Source organism: Suillus subaureus (assembly GCF_016647635.1).
Source record: "Suillus subaureus strain MN1 chromosome Unknown BJ212scaffold_26, whole genome shotgun sequence".
Taxonomy (NCBI): domain Eukaryota; kingdom Fungi; phylum Basidiomycota; class Agaricomycetes; order Boletales; family Suillaceae; genus Suillus; species Suillus subaureus.
In genome coordinates this window covers 85714-101034 of record NW_024538582.1, presented here as the reverse complement: position 1 = coordinate 101034, position 15321 = coordinate 85714, and the positions used below count along the sequence as shown (strand labels likewise).

Genomic DNA, 15321 nt, shown 5'->3' with positions numbered 1-15321 from the left:
AGAAGGTTGCAGGACAGAACTTCTGCTTTCCACTTCGCAACAGTGGTGTCCACCATACTCCCCAAACGCAGGTCATGTTCATAGATGTCTATACTGGATGCACATGGTGTAGTTCAGATTGTCAGAATTTGTGATGGGTAGCAACATTACTGAGTTCTTCGCCTTTGTATGATTCAATTCTTCACACACTGTATGCGTGCAGTGTTTATGGCTCGAGGAGCTAACATCGACGTGCAAGGCATTATCTGGGTGCACACTGTGCTCGTCAGGTTCCTTGTCTTCCTGATAGATGGCTGGATCTAGGGGTATATAAGATATCGTTCCGTCACGTTAGTTTCTTTGGAAGGGTTCCAGTCCTTCGATTTCCGACGTTGCAGATATCGGACCGACAATCACCACCGCGACTGCCAACAACTGTTAACTTGGTGTCAGAGCCTTGTGTCTAAGACTCTAATACGATATTGAGCTGAATTTTAAAGGGCACGAACCTAGCAAAGTTTCGTCTGAATTCTCCACTCGAAGCTCGAGCTTTCGCTGCAGTGTCATATCCCTCCCGTTGGCACTCTACTTTCCAAGGTCGGTCCAGAATGTAAGTTGAGAGAAGCTGAGAGTGTGCTTTATTTACGAGTCGCAGCCAATGAGCCTCATTGGTTACCACTTGTAAATACATCCTACGAGGTAAGTAGTCTCCCCTAGATCATTCGAAAGAAGGTGGTTGTTTGCGTGTAGAATCGGGTCAATATCGGCTCTTACATACCGCCCTTCGCAAACCGCCGAACGAAAGTTCCTCTTTCAAAATTTGTTGAACTTGTTACAACTCCAACAGTAAACAATAAAGATACAAAATACAAAATTCTACTATTCAATTAAATATCGAACCGTCGTTCCTCGATACCCCGTATACCAGCACTGACGATCCTTCGCTCATCGAATGCAATGGTACCATATGTACTTGTACTGTTTGTTCCCGCAAAACTGCCCTCGACAGGCCCAGCGACTTCAGTCCCATCTCCGCCCTCGAGGTCCCACACCCAAATCGCTCCGTTTGCATTCAAACTAACGCAGCGCCCATCTGCAAGAGAAAGCGCGGAAACAGGGCCCAAAGGTCCATGTAGAGTCCGGACAAACGTCAATCTCGGTGTATGGACCGATGAACTCGAAATTGGGGGTACATGAAGGCGGTATAATTGAAGGTGACTCGATGAGTGGCTCGGAGGTGAGATGTATGGGAGTGGCTGTGGCTGTCCCTGTTGGGGCGCTGTACCTTCTGAAGGCCCATGGGATGTCGGAGAGATATTGGTTACATCCCCAGGGGCTAGAACGACCCATTTTCCATCCGTTTGTGTATCTGCGACTTGTTTCACTTTCCGGCCCCATTGGTCACGCATAAGCTGCAGCTTTCGTTCGTCTATCCACCCTTGCGGGACGTCAAAAGCACGGGTAGACCTGGTGACGCTCACTTCAAAAGCCCCCTGTGGTGATGACTCGCTGGAGGACATAGCGAATGCCCGTTTACGTGGTAAAATGCCCGATGGAGATATAATAAGTTCTGTGGCACCCACACTCCAGTGAGCAGGGTAAACGGGGATAGCGTAGGCCATGATAAGTTTGTACGAGGCTGCTGAGGGTATAGTGGAAAGTACAAGTGACGTGGGCGGGTGACTGGTGAAGGATGTAAGTGTCTGAGTGTGGGTGATACAATCATTGCTCAAGTCGTATATCATGAGCGTAAATGAATGCGACAACGTGACGAGCAACGGATGATTGTAGGCTGCGTGGGTCACCGGAGAAGTACGGTGCAGGGACGAAGGGACGTAGGTTTGCTTTGGAGTTGTGGCTAAGGACAGGGAAGAGTGATCATGTTCGAATATACTGAATTCTCCAGTTGTCAGGAAAGCAGCCAGGCGTATGATATGTGAGGAAGATAAGGAAGGTGGAGATTGATCGAGTGCTATAGCAGATATTTCCACTATAGATGTAGCTAGAGTAGACCTGCAAAGCAGAGTGCGCGATACTCCACTGTTGTCCCGTATTAGCAGAGAGGACCCACAGGGCTTCGACGAGGATATGGTGAACCCGCCTGCCAATATAACGTGCTGACGAGGAAAGGCTGGCGACGGTGCTAGAGTTGTTCCCTCAGCGTCACTGAAGTTCTCGACAGCACAACGTCCTGGATATGCATGAGAGAGTGAAAATAGATGCATGATAATTGTAAGATATACCATTCTTCCAGTTCGAGCTGATGCGGTACATCCACTTCCAGTCAAGAGCGTCATCAGCTGACGACGTAGATGCAGAAGCTCTCGAGGGAAGCGGTTTAACTGATCTTCCATCAGTGCGACCATAAAACCCCTTGCCACCCCTCAGCCGTGTTTTGCCATACTCTCTGACAAACAGGGCTTTCCAGAGCTACAAGCATAATCGGAGCAGTGGGCGATCCAATTGTGTTCAACATTCATTCTCTTGTTGCCCAATTGAATCAAATATATACCTGGTTGTCGCTCGCGAGCCTCGCACAGTTTCTGTTCGTCCTATGCATGGCACATAGATCTCGGGAGTTCAAGAACGAGAAGATAAAGAGAATGAGCTCATCATAGAGCGCATCATCAAATGCTGTGATAAGCCGATGCTCCTGTGACGAGATTCGAGAATTATGTAGCCTCTTTGCAGGGGGCAGAGGCGCTGGGGACAGTCGGTGCTTAGACATGGTAGTATGGGGGAGAAATGTCTAAGAGGCATATCACCAATCATTGCATCGGCCTGCCGGTAATTCATAGACCGGGTGGGTCCGAGGAACTTCCACATTTGGGGCACTAGAAATAGCGGCTCACCGATGTTTGTCCATGTCCCGCCAGTAGAAATCACTGAATATATGCTCACAGCCCACTCTAACCGCCAAGTTGACCATCAAGATTACATACCAAATGCTGACCATGGTGGCCGGGTCAGAGCTGGGTCCAGTCAGTCCACGAACATCCACAGCGGCGTTCGAGTTGTGTATCCCATCGCATATTTCCTTCACTGATGTTCGGGGATACGTAAACAAGGTCAAGGGTAGGGCCATCGGCAGATGTATGCTCCCTGAGAGGATTTCATTACACTACATCAAATGAAGGCAGCAGCCCGAGGCAATCAAATCATTCAAACGTCAAACTTGACGACCTGCTCCCCGCTCCCTCGCTCAATCTTGATCAACTTCTTTGCCACACAAGCATACATAGTTCGCGTGCCACCCGCGCTACCACCACCTTCCGCTAGCGCTTCCTTAAGTTTATTGAGCGACATCGAGAAGCCGGGCTGTTTTAGTAGAGTGAGCAAAAGCTGACAGGTTGCGATCTGTTGCGAGGTCGGCTGGCTAGGGATCATGGATGGCGCAAGCGATGAAAATGAGGATGCAGTTGGGGATGCAGAGGAGGGTGTCTGGGAGGAGAGGGATTCAAGATGGGCACTAGGGCATGTCAGCGGATTAGATATGAAAAACTGGAGTGAACGTACAGAGTTTCCTTTGCCCTTGGAGGTTTGCTTCCGCCTGATATTGACCCCGTGGGATCGAAAGGATGGCCCGGCATGATGATCTCGCCCACTGTGCTCCATATCTTCACCTATCAAATGCCACTTCAGTTTTACACGCTTTTGGGTTATGTGACCAGGATACTTACCACAATCTTCTCGATCTCCACATTCAAGCGTACTTTTGGTTTTCTGGCGGACTCAGGAGGTCCTGCGGCAGGGGTCTGCAACTCTGAATTTGCAGGCAACGGTGTTTCAGGGGGCGTAGTGCCATCTGGCGGCGTAGGATTCGGTGGTAACGATGAGGGCAGCTTCTTGAGAACCACGGTTTGTTCTCCGTCTCCACCATCCACCTCCAGCTCACTGCCTGGAGGATCTTCCTCAGGTTTGCCTAATGGATCAGGCATCACAGAATTGCCTTGACCACTATCGTGTTCTCCGTTATCTAGGGAATCATCGTCCACAGGAAGACCTAGCGATGATAATACAGACCGAGGCCGAGGAACCGGGCTCGTAAAGGACATAATTGACACGTCATTGATGTCTACTTCCTCATCCATTAGTTTTTCAGTGAAGCGAAGCGTCCGCGCAGATGCGGCAGGCGTGTTCCAGAACATCTCTTCCTGGGCCTCAGGTACAGTCAGAGGCGAAGGAGCCTTGGCCAGTCTCGGAGCGGGCTTGGACTTGGGAGCAGGATTAGAGGTGCGAAGGATGTCATCTTTCTGTTGAGATGTGAAATTTAAAGGATGCACGGACATGGAAGAAGGCACACACCTGTTTACGCAGTTCGGTAAGACGAGCCTGGAGATCTTGTATGCGTCGTTCCTCGTCCGCTGCAGTGGACTCCTGCGAGCTGGGGCTTGATGCCGGATTACTACTTGTTAACTGTGCGGAAAACATTAGAACCTATGAGGCCAAATATTGATAGTACAAACCTGCTGTAATGTTTCACTAAGACCTCTGATATTCCGTCGTGTCTCATCCAGCCTGTTTATAAGTCCCTGGACCTGGGATCGCGCACGAGGCATTGGGCGAATTGAGTGACTGAAATACCACACAGGACAGGTTGAAACAGGATATATGCCCTAGAAAAACGCAAAACATACTACCGATCCAAGTACTTTAACGCAGCCTGTGCATATACTTCTGGCTCATACTCTCTCGGTTGTGTCATCTCCTGCCTTCGAGAAGGTGGTTTTTTCAGAGGCGTAGCGCCAGGAAATTCTACACGGGATATCACACCCCTCGCTTCAGACTCAGTTGGTACATGAGACGGTGGGTGTACTAGTGTGAAGAGCCCGAGTTCGGATGAGTCGATGTCACGAATCAGATCACCTAGAGCAGTGTTAAGGACAGCTGTTGTGAAAAGCCCATCTGATGTCGGGAAGCCATCAGCACTGGCTTTAATGGATTTCGAGAGGGAAGTCAGATGGTCGATCTGGTCGGATAGAGAAGGCATTACGCTGCGATTCACAACGTCCAGAACGTTCAGATTCAGAAGGACGCGAATTGCACGCGGTCACGTGAGTTGGTGATCTTGGCTAAATATTTCAGCATCTCTCTAACATCCTCTCCATCTGGTACACTTCCAAACATTAATGAACGTTGATGTAGACATTTTCGAATCCCTAGCAACTTCAAGGTGAATAGTAGCCAGGGAACTGGGACAATGCTGGTATGGCGCGAGTTACACACGCACGAGACAGCGGAAGGGGGATCATCGTAGTGACGTGGCGATCGACGGTATCTGGTCGTCGCTGTCCCGAACCAGTGACAGGCTAGGGCAAGACTCTTCATGACGATAGGTTACTGAGGGTGATGTGCGAGGAGCTGATTAACGAGTAAGTCCGACAACTCTGAATTTCTTCCTTCATCCTCAACAGCATTTGACATTATTTTTGCTAGAGGTGAGCAATTATCGTCTTGTAATTGCCCTTTCACACGGCGCTCTGTATAGAAGGTAATACGGCTTGTGTTGTCGCAGGTTGCCTAGCTAGCTGCGCGTGATCCCTCGCTCGACGCTGAGGATCTTAATTTTGGAAGTGGATCAACACCCTCATTGAACCTGCCCATGTGCAACCCTATCAATATCACTTCAACCCAGCACTGACGAACACGGATCGTTGGGAATTCATCTCCTTGTCTCCGCGTGGTGTACACTTGTGCGCCTGCTTCGGACTTCAATGATTGGAGAGCCAAATGTTGGGAATCTGAGAATTCGATTCCTTCATGAAGCAAGCCCTCGAATGCGTTATCCGTCTACGAGGTACAGCCCGATTGTTCAACTCGTGGGTACGAGACCTATCAAGGAGCCCTCTGGTGGGTTTAAAATGGGTATCTTACGAGTTCGTATCACTCATCCAATAGACCCCAAATCAACAAACAAAACGAAAGAAAAGCTTATGACGAGATAAGTATCCAACATAGGGTCTATGACCCCAAAGGACTACATTCTGAAGAAAAAAAAAGGGTATCTCCGACGAGTTCACTAGGTTGACATAACTTATCACAAGAGGCAGTATGCCAACGACACCGATAATTTGGAAATATGCAGTGACCAGTGTCTCGCCCAGACGCGGATTAGTTGTCGAGTATTGTGATAGCATCAAAAGTTTGTTGTCTCTGTTAGGACGTTTGGTTCCCTGATTATTCTGGAGAGGTTTGGGAATGGTGCTGAGACGATCTTCAAGTGGTGATGTATCGAGCAACTAGTGAATTTGCCTGGTGTTTGGGAAAATTACAATGGTCCGCTGTCTTCTATCTATACGCGACCTTGGCTTAAGGCTACCAGATCACAACGCCGCATTTGTTCCATACTATATTGCTGATGAGGCCGTTACCATGGACGCCCTTTGGCGTCGGGAGGAAAGCATCATACAGGGTGAACGTGTTCTTGGTACGTTCACAGCATACCTCCATTTACTTAAACGCGGAAACCTTGTGCGATCAAGTAGGGTTAGAGTTAGCGTAGAAACCAATGCAATCGCTTATTGTACAGAAGTTCGTGCATTTTATCGCAGCTGGCAATGTGCTGACTAGTATTCCAGTAGCGGTGACACAAAGATCAATAGCGTCCTGATATCGAGGAACTGGAAGTCACGGGTCCGGTTTTTCAACCACAGTGAAGGAGTTCTTCCAGGATCGCCCAGACAAGGCCGTCGCGATATTTTCCATCTTTCGGGCTGCGTGCCATTTACCTTCCTTTGATGGCACGCAGATACTCATGATACCCAGATACTTGGGGCCACATTTAGGTAGTCCTCCCCCCTGGGAACTACGTAAATGCCAGCTAATTTTTTTTACGGTCCTGCCCTCTGTCCACTCCTGGCCATTTCTTTGAATCTTTCAATAGCTTTACCCTCTCTGTTGGAGGTGTCCACATTAAATTGGAAGAGACCGGCAAGGAATGGACTTTACAACAGGCTTCCTAGACGAGTGAGTTGACGCATCTCGTTTCAGGTCACTTTTGTGAATACGATATTCCGCAGTCCATTGTACCCCTTAATTTGCATGCAAGAAGATGCGCGGGGTCTATCGACGCGTGCCTTCCTATGGAGGTGAAAATTTACGTGGCCTAGTGGAAGCAGTTATTATCCCCAGTCATCGCGACCTTAATCGTGTGATTTGTGACGTGTTGCCAATCCCCAATGGGTGTCAACTACCGATGAATGTTGGCGCTTCACTTGGGTGAGTGTTATAAGATGGAAGCAGCGAGGAGCGGCCTGAAGGTAACTCTCCATATTAATGTCTCATTCAATCCCGTCAGAATTCGATATCGTTTTTGCTGGAGGTGAGCAAATAACATCTTGTAGTGGTTTGCTCTCTTCACACATCATTCTGTATAGGCGGTACTACCGCCTGTGTTGTCGCAGGTCGCTTAGCTGCATATGATCCCTCGTTGAGGATCTTGATTCTAGAAGCTGGGCAACACACCCTCGATAAACCTATTCATGTGCAACCCTCCCAATATCCCTTCAATCAATTACCGACGAGCACCACGGTCACATTCAACATTGGAAATCCATCTCCTCGTCTCAACGGACGTGTACCGATTGTTCCTTGCGGTCGCTGCGTTGGTGGAGGCTCGTGTGTGAATTGTGCGTAGCATACTTGTTGCAAGATGAAGAAGGACTCTGATAATGAGATAGTTATGGTATACACTCGTCCACCTGCTTCGGACTATGATGATTGGGGAGCCGATGGTTGGGAATCTGAGAGTTTGATTCCCCTCATGAAGAAGGTCTCGAATACGTTTTCAGTATATCTGTTGCTTATACGTTCACCTTATAGCTGGAGACATATGAGGAGCAGCTCGATTGTCCAACCCACGGCTACGACGGACCTATCAAAGTGTCCTCCGGTGGGTGTAAAATGGGTATCTCCGACGAGTTCATCCAGGTTGGTACGACCTATCACAAGAGGCAGTATGCCGATGACACCGATGATCTGGAAACATGCAACACATACAGTGTACGCTATGATGCACCTTTCCTAACTGTGATCACTAACCAGAACTGTCTCAGCCATGGCGGAAGTGAGTTCCTGCACTCCCAGGCTATTGCAAATGTTTGGCTCATGTATAAAAGGTACATCGACAGGACGACCGGAAGGCGTTCGGACGCGGCTCACCAATATATCTACAACCAAGCTCACAACCCAAATTTACAAGTCTGGGACGGAAAGTGTGTAAAGCGTATCATTTTCGAGTAAGTTGCCACCTGGGATCGCAGCAAACTGTTGACGGCTTTTCCAAATGAAAGGGACAAGCGTGCTGTAGGTGTCGAGTTCACCAGCGACCCAGTGTCTTGCCCAGATGCGGATCAGTCGTCGAGTATTGTGAGAGCATCGAAACTTGTTGTTGTCTCTGCTGGGACGTTCGGTTCCCCGACCATTCTGGAGAGGTCTGGGATTGGTGCCGAGGCGATCCTCACGCGGTGCGGTATCGAGCAACTAGTGAATTTACCTGGTGTCGGAGAAAATTATCAAGGTGGGTTTTTAATTTATTCTGAGAGCTTGGCTTAGGATGGTCAGATCATAATCTCGTCATTGCTCCGTACCTGGCTGCCGACGGAACTGTTACCATGGACGCCCTCTGGCGTGGGGAGAGCATCCTTGAGGGTGAGCATGTTCTCGCCACGATTGCAGCACTTTACAACTACCCAAATATAGAAAGCCTTGCACAATGGAGCAGCAGCGGCAAGTCATTGATTGCACAAAAGTTGGTGCAAGTTATCACTGCCGGTGTCGTGCTGATTGGTATCTCAGCGGCCTCGATTCAAAAATCAAGTGGCGTCCTGATGACGAGGAATTGAAAGCCATGGATTCAACTTTTCAACCACGGTGGAAGGAGTTCTTTCAAGACCGCCCAGACAAGGCAGTTGCAATATTCACTGCTTTTGCAGGGTGCGTGCATATTGCTTGACTTTGATGATATGACAACGCTCATAGCAGCCAGATATATTCCACCGCTCTCGAAGTCGCTCATGGGTATCCTTCCTCCTCGCAGCTACATGAGTGCCGGTTATTATACAGTACTGCTCTCCGTCTACCCCGTGTTTTTTTCTGAATCTCTTCAATAGCTTTACCCCGTGTCTATTGGAAGCGTTCATATCACAGTGACGGAGGATGGCAAAGAAGGAATGGACTTTACTACAGGGTTCCTAGATGAGTGAGTCAACGCATATCATTTTAGGGCACCTTGCTTGACTCCGCACAGACCATCCGATATTGTTCCTCTTGACTTCGGATACAAGAAGACGCGCGAAATTTTTCGACGCATGGCTTCCTATCGAGGTGAAGTCGCTGCTGGCCATCCTGATTTTCCAGAGGGAAGCGCTGCAGCCTGCAGAGAAGCTTCCGGGCCAGTGGACTTGAATGCGCCTGACATCGTCTACACTGCCGAAGATGACGAGGCGATCAGTCAATTCCACCGCGACATCGGTAAGTCCTGATTCGCCATCTCCATTGTCGCGGTAAAATACTGAATCGAACATCAGCGCAAACGTCATGGCACTCGGTGTGTGCAGCTGAACTTTTCATGATTTCACATCTGATCTCTGTATGTGTAGCTTGGGACTTGTGCTATGAAATCGGAGGCAGATCAAGGAGTCGTTGACCCTCGGCTAAATGTGTATGGCGTGTCGAACCTGAAGGTCGCAGATATGTCCATTGTGCCGTTGAACGTTGGCACGGTGGGTACTGAACAGGGAATTGTTGATGTGTGGTCTAATGATATACACAGAACACATTTTCGACGGCACTTCTCATCGGAGAGCGGGCTGCGATGATCATCGCCGAAGACTTGGGTATCAATTGCATTTGATATATATCGTCAGAGGGGTATTTATTTATGAATATGCATTCGGCGGATACTTTTGTGCAAGATCGGCACCAGCTGCCAGTGGACTCCTACAATTACAACAGGTCAACCATAGCCTATAAGATTTCCTGAATAATTTTCCTCGACAAAAAACCAGAACCAACTCAACTGTATCATACCACACTTACTAGCCCACACCTGTCGTGCCTTCGGCACAGGAAGAAAGTGGAGTGCTTTGCGCTCCTTTGGGAGGTGGTTGTGGTGTCTCAACTTCCCAATAATCATATCGGATTTTTGAAATAAATTAACAAGACGGGGTAAAATCTTTGTTTCCACAAGTCTAACTGGCCCGTGCGGCAGGCAAAGAGATCGCGAAGATAAACGCGACTCCCTGCAGACGACAGGGAGTCCTATGAAAATTTGGACTGGTAATACATGGCAAGTGAGCCTGACAAACGACGAACGAGGAAAAGAGCCTCGGCACAGGCAGAAAAAACTAATAATACATGACACCAAGAGAGTGCAACTAGACAGAACCAAACATCAAATTGAGGGTTGCTTATTACTTAACCCAAACGAATGAAATGGCTCCTTCACGAGGTCCACAAGCACTCGCTCGAACGCTCCATAAAACACTCTCGAACCACCGAGGGCCCGTCCATGTCGTTCGATATGCCAAGGGAACTGCAAAATACGTCCTAAGTGGGGGACAGGATCGCGCGATACGTCTCTGGAATCCAGACCTTGGTACTGAGATCAAGAAGTTTGAGGCCCACGGATACGAGGTCCTTTCTATATCTGTGTCAGTCACATCCGCAGTTTCTTGGCCTCTATTGGAGTTGACGAATAAGACCGTGTGTTGTGTAGGAGTCATGATAATACAAAGTTTGCATCTTCTGGAGGAGACCGTTCTGTCTTCGTATGGGATGTGACAGCGGGTGTGACGACGCGTAGATTGGCAGGTCATATGGGCAAGGTGAATGTGGTGGAGCTTAATGCAGATGCAACTGTACTGGCGAGTGGTGAGATGATGCCTTTCACTCGATGTGTAAATAACAATGTTCACCACGCTTTATCATAGGCTCGTATGATTCCACAGTAAGATTATGGGACTTGCGGTAAGCATGGAACCGTTTGAGCTTAAGGATAATGTCGAACTGTTCTCGGCAGAGCACCAGCGCGTGCGCCGATTCAAGTACTCGAAGAAGCTCGCGACGCAGTGCAGACCTTACACGTGGATGCAACCACGATAATTGCAGGTTCTGTAGACGGACATGTACGAACATATGATCTCCGTAAAGGCGAACTACGTTCAGATTTCATAGGGCGTAAGTCCTGTAGATATTTATTACACACATGTTGATCATGCCTCACAGAGCCTGTCACCTCGGCTGTCCCCTCGTCTGATGGTACCACACTTCTCGTATCTACGCTTGATTCGCATGTCAGGCTATTCGATACAACCAGTGGTAAGCTTCTTAATGCATTCACTGGTCACAAGCACACGTCGTATCGCTGCCGAGCATGCTTTGGACATGCAGAAGCGACGGTTGTTTGTGGAGATGAAGACGGCGCCGTTTGGGCTTGGGACTTGGTTGATGTGAGTATTCAAGTTCACAAATATCATTACTGTGCTTACATTTGTGTTAGGCTGCAGTTTTGCAACCCAATCCTCCGCCAAAAGTTCATGACAAGGTGATCACTTGGACAGAGCATCACCCAATAGACCCTGGGGAGATGGTCACAGGTAGTGCAGATGGGACTGTGAAGGTCTGGCGACACTCAAGCTAGACTTCCTTTGCTCTATCCTTGCATATGATTGTCCTTTCGTGTGCCAGTGAGATGTAGATCGTGAAACAAAATATTCAATTACCGGAAAGCGTTCATAGAATGTATCCACTCCCTGTGAAAACCAATAATATTACAAAGGTCATTATGATCAATGTGCCGTTCCTTCCACAACAGCCTTCAGTCGCTGTCTCAGCATATTCCTCGCGCTGCCTCCATCTTTTCCGTCTTTCCCATCCTTCTGCGACTCTGGCGCTGTCACCGTACTCTGCATTTCTAATTCCGAAAACGAGCTCAACGTTGGCGAGTTAACACTTATAGACGGGGTGCTAGGACTGCCAAAAATGGAGCTTGTGGCAGTCCCATATCCGCTGAACTCCGTGGAATCGCGTAAAACACCCAACTCGCCTGGACCCACAAGCTTCGACAGTCTCACTGAGAACAGCAATGCGAGTCCAACGCCGGAAGCGCGTGTACTTTCCCATTCCGCCTTTCGAGCTCGCCCCTTCCCACTTGTTGTCGCCGTACAACCAACCCTCTGGGTCTGTGATAGCTTCATCTTCAGACGCAGGATCGAGGAACGGGTCGCTGGAATATTGTTCGCCAGTCTGTTCGGGCGACTCGGTAGGACCACTGGAGCTCGTGTTCAGGTTGTCACGGCCGCGTGCGGCGCGTAGCATCCGTGCTGCAGTAGATTCATCAGGTCCGTCTTTATCTCTTGGGGGTGTCTTCTCCACTCGCCAGACACCTTCCTGGCCTTCTTTGCGTATGATAACGCGCCATTCAGGTTCTTCCCACGTCCATCGCGCTACACGTTTTGCGCGGCCGTTCTTGCCGACAGCGACGTATGCCGTTGTAGAGGAGGGAAGAGGAAAAACTGAGGGAGGGGATAATGGAACTAAGGAGGAGCTACACCATGATGGGCGCTCATTGGGAAGCAGAGCAGCTGTCCAATCAAGACCCATCCACCACCGCTGATTCTCGTAGACTGTAAACAGGAAGCGGAGAGGGGGGGAAGGCTTGGGTACATCATCCGCTAATACAGATGCCGGGCGTATCTTGGTAGAAGCTTCTAAAGGAGAGGGCGATGAGGGTGGTGGCAGGGGCACCCCTGAGACAAATGCGCATAGCCGGTAAAATGCCCATCGGATATGTGCGCTGCGAGTGATGGATGCTCGAGCATGTCTGGCCCAGTGCGCTCTGTGAGTCATGAACAGGGTACCGCATAATGCGATGCAAATACGGAGACCAACGAAAGATGTGAGGATAAGGTAGGGCAGATAGATAAATGCGAGTACTCGGAGAACAACAAAGGACGGAGGGAGGGGGGATTCGACGAGGGGTGATGAGGGAAGCAGGGTGCGAATGGTCGTCAGATCAGATACGAGAGCGTGAAGGGAACTGTCGGTTATTACCGGCGGTGACATTGCCGAAGACGTGTGAGTGGATGATGTCCACCGTCTCAGTGCGAGAACGAATGTGACTGCAAGGGGTAAAAAGAACCTGGCGAACAAACACGTCCAAAATCAGCCAGAATGCATAGATAGTTGAATACGCATACCTCAAGGTCGGTTCGGAGAGCAAGCAGAACGCCCACCATGTGGCAAGAGCGAGCCAGCTTTCCTCCCATGAAGACTCCCAGCTAATAATCTGTGCGAAGTGCCTTATGGCCTGAATATATGGCGCAAGGGCAACTAACTCTGAAGCAAGTGGTGTCGGAACGGTAGTCACAAAGTCAATGAGTGTTAGAGGTGACTGCATGGCAGGGCTCATAGTAGCTGCTGAACTCATAGGTGCCGTCAAGGGCACCTGCAGTATCTTTGGTTTGAGATTGATATCCTTGGACTTGGGCGACATCAATTAGCAGGTGATTTGGTAGTAATAGACTTCACACGACAGTTCGGCCACTGTGCTGTCAGCGAGAAAGTGCGTTTACTTATAATCTGTTTATGCTGGTCAGTCATAATTCTCAAACAGATATGAGCAACGTACGGTAAACCACAGAACTCACTGCTGCGCTGAAGCCTGACGCTTGAGGGAATGAAACGTAGCCCGGCGTTCAGCCTGGCAGCAGGTCATGCTTATTCAAGTGCAAAGTACACTTTCACATCTAAAAGTGGATCAGATTACATAAGTTTGACACGTAAACTTCACCGACTGATTGGTTACTTTGCAAATAGGGACAAACAACACGAAACTCGAGCTTGAGTTGAAGCTTAGCTTGATCAGTGAAATGCAATCAGCAACGACGAGGCATGTTCGAACTTTACTAACTCTTTCTGTGGTAGTACGACTTGCAGTCTGGATATTAGTTTCGATTTCTGCACACTCGCTTCCACTGTTCGATTCATCACCATATATTTGGGTCAACGAGACACTCCCATCCTCTGTCCTCCTTCGTTGGGATGCGTTCCATTTCGCGCACATAGCAAGAGAAGGATACGTGTATGAACACGAGTGGGCATTTTTCAATGGATTGCCACTACTAATGCGTATTTTGGCCCACCTGCAGGCCCTAGCAGGTTTGGGTTCGAACGGTTGGGGAACACTTCTTCGAGGTGGAGCAGGCATGGCCATACTGTGCGACTCAACACACGTGCTGTATCACCTATCATTACATCATTTTCGCTCACCTTCCCTGGCATTTTTATCGACTGCACTCTCCGTATTCTCGAGCAGCCCCGCTGCGCTTAAATTGGCATCCTACAGCGAACCATTTTTCACATATTTCTCGTATCGGGGCATGCTGGCATGTGCTCGCTCCAAGTGGGCTGCAGCATCTGTATGCTTTGCATTAGCAAGCATGTTCAGGTCCAACGGAATATTCTTGTCCGGATTCATATTATGGGGCATGCTGGTCACACCTTTTCTGGCAGGGCAGAAAGATCAAGTAAGCATAGGCATCCGATTCATGACATCCGAGTTAATGCAATTATGCCAGCTTACTCCTAGGCGTCTGCTTAAATGCGTGTTATTGACTGCGTTGCCTCTGATCCCCTTTATCCACCACAATACCATCGCATATCTGCGGTTCTGCAAGTCCTCGGAAACACGCATCCCGGATTGGTGCACGAGCAATATGATTCCTTCAATATACTCCCACGTGCAATCCAAATACTGGCACGTTGGCTTCTTGCAATATTGGACTGTCTCCAACATACCAAACTTCATGTTCGCGTTTCCTGCCTTGCTCCATGTGTTCGCGTTCTGCTGGTTTTATCTGTCGAACTTACCTTCAATTATTCCCCACATCGCACCACGGATCCTCTCAAAGAACAATGACGCCCCTTCCCCTCCTCAGCTTGACTCTCCATTTCTATCTCCATCCCTATTGCCCCACGTACTCCATGCCTTGGCGCTCACATCGATCTTGACGTTCAACGCTCACGTTCAGATATCACTCAGGCTTCTCCCGTCTCTTCCACTCACGTACTGGGCTGCCGCTCGCCTCATGCTCGACATTCCGAAGTGGGGGAAAGCATGGGTCACGTGGAGTGTTTTGTGGGGTGCCTTGAGTTGTGTCCTATGGGCTGTGTTCCTCCCCCCTGCTTGAATTTGTATGTCAAACATTAGTGCATAGTGGAATAGATGCACATACCATTGGGAGATAGCAATTTGCCCCAACATAACATGCTTTGTCGTAGATATCTGACATCCCAGTGCCACAGATAACTCCTTCGCTTATTGACGACAAGCACCGAGCC

At 49.0% G+C, this 15321-nt stretch overlaps 6 protein-coding genes across 6 annotated transcripts; 3 read left to right on the top strand and 3 right to left on the bottom strand.

Moving 5' to 3' along the window:
- Positions 1–866: 866 nt before the first annotated feature.
- On the bottom strand, positions 867–2707 carry BJ212DRAFT_1276393 (uncharacterized protein; the record flags this gene model as incomplete). Its single annotated transcript, XM_041331279.1, has 3 exons — positions 867–2170; positions 2223–2409; positions 2492–2707. 3 exons carry the CDS (start codon positions 2705–2707, stop codon positions 867–869), a joined length of 1707 nt encoding a protein of 568 aa, XP_041190580.1.
- A 434-nt stretch (positions 2708–3141) lies between these two features.
- BJ212DRAFT_1301450 (uncharacterized protein) lies at positions 3142–4969 on the bottom strand (the record flags this gene model as incomplete). Its single annotated transcript, XM_041333127.1, has 6 exons — positions 3142–3448; positions 3496–3602; positions 3660–4232; positions 4285–4395; positions 4446–4554; positions 4617–4969. The coding sequence occupies 6 exons, from the start codon at positions 4967–4969 to the stop codon at positions 3142–3144; spliced, it is 1560 nt and encodes a 519-aa protein (XP_041190579.1).
- A 2285-nt stretch (positions 4970–7254) lies between these two features.
- Positions 7255–9832, top strand: BJ212DRAFT_1276732 (GMC oxidoreductase-domain-containing protein; the record flags this gene model as incomplete). The annotated part of the gene is made up of 15 exons (XM_041331302.1): positions 7255–7300; positions 7356–7607; positions 7659–7750; positions 7801–7980; positions 8065–8216; positions 8271–8497; positions 8542–8628; positions 8680–8728; positions 8776–8917; positions 8988–9041; positions 9090–9178; positions 9227–9450; positions 9507–9526; positions 9579–9701; positions 9752–9832. 15 exons carry the CDS (start codon positions 7255–7257, stop codon positions 9830–9832), a joined length of 1818 nt encoding a protein of 605 aa, XP_041190578.1.
- Positions 9833–10362: 530 nt separating this feature from the next.
- BJ212DRAFT_450347 (WD40-repeat-containing domain protein) lies at positions 10363–11783 on the top strand. The gene is made up of 6 exons (XM_041343227.1): positions 10363–10631; positions 10697–10851; positions 10911–10947; positions 11000–11157; positions 11206–11429; positions 11480–11783. Exons 1-6 carry the CDS (start codon positions 10414–10416, stop codon positions 11618–11620), a joined length of 933 nt encoding a protein of 310 aa, XP_041190577.1. The 5' UTR covers positions 10363–10413; the 3' UTR covers positions 11621–11783.
- Positions 11784–11946: 163 nt separating this feature from the next.
- On the bottom strand, positions 11947–13474 carry BJ212DRAFT_1483065 (Peroxin/Dysferlin domain-containing protein; the record flags this gene model as incomplete). Its single annotated transcript, XM_041340548.1, has 2 exons — positions 11947–13120; positions 13179–13474. 2 exons carry the CDS (start codon positions 13472–13474, stop codon positions 11947–11949), a joined length of 1470 nt encoding a protein of 489 aa, XP_041190576.1.
- A 376-nt stretch (positions 13475–13850) lies between these two features.
- BJ212DRAFT_1276603 (GPI mannosyltransferase 2) lies at positions 13851–15170 on the top strand (the record flags this gene model as incomplete). Its single annotated transcript, XM_041331290.1, has 2 exons — positions 13851–14507; positions 14559–15170. 2 exons carry the CDS (start codon positions 13851–13853, stop codon positions 15168–15170), a joined length of 1269 nt encoding a protein of 422 aa, XP_041190575.1.
- Between the last annotated feature and the right edge of the window lie 151 nt (positions 15171–15321).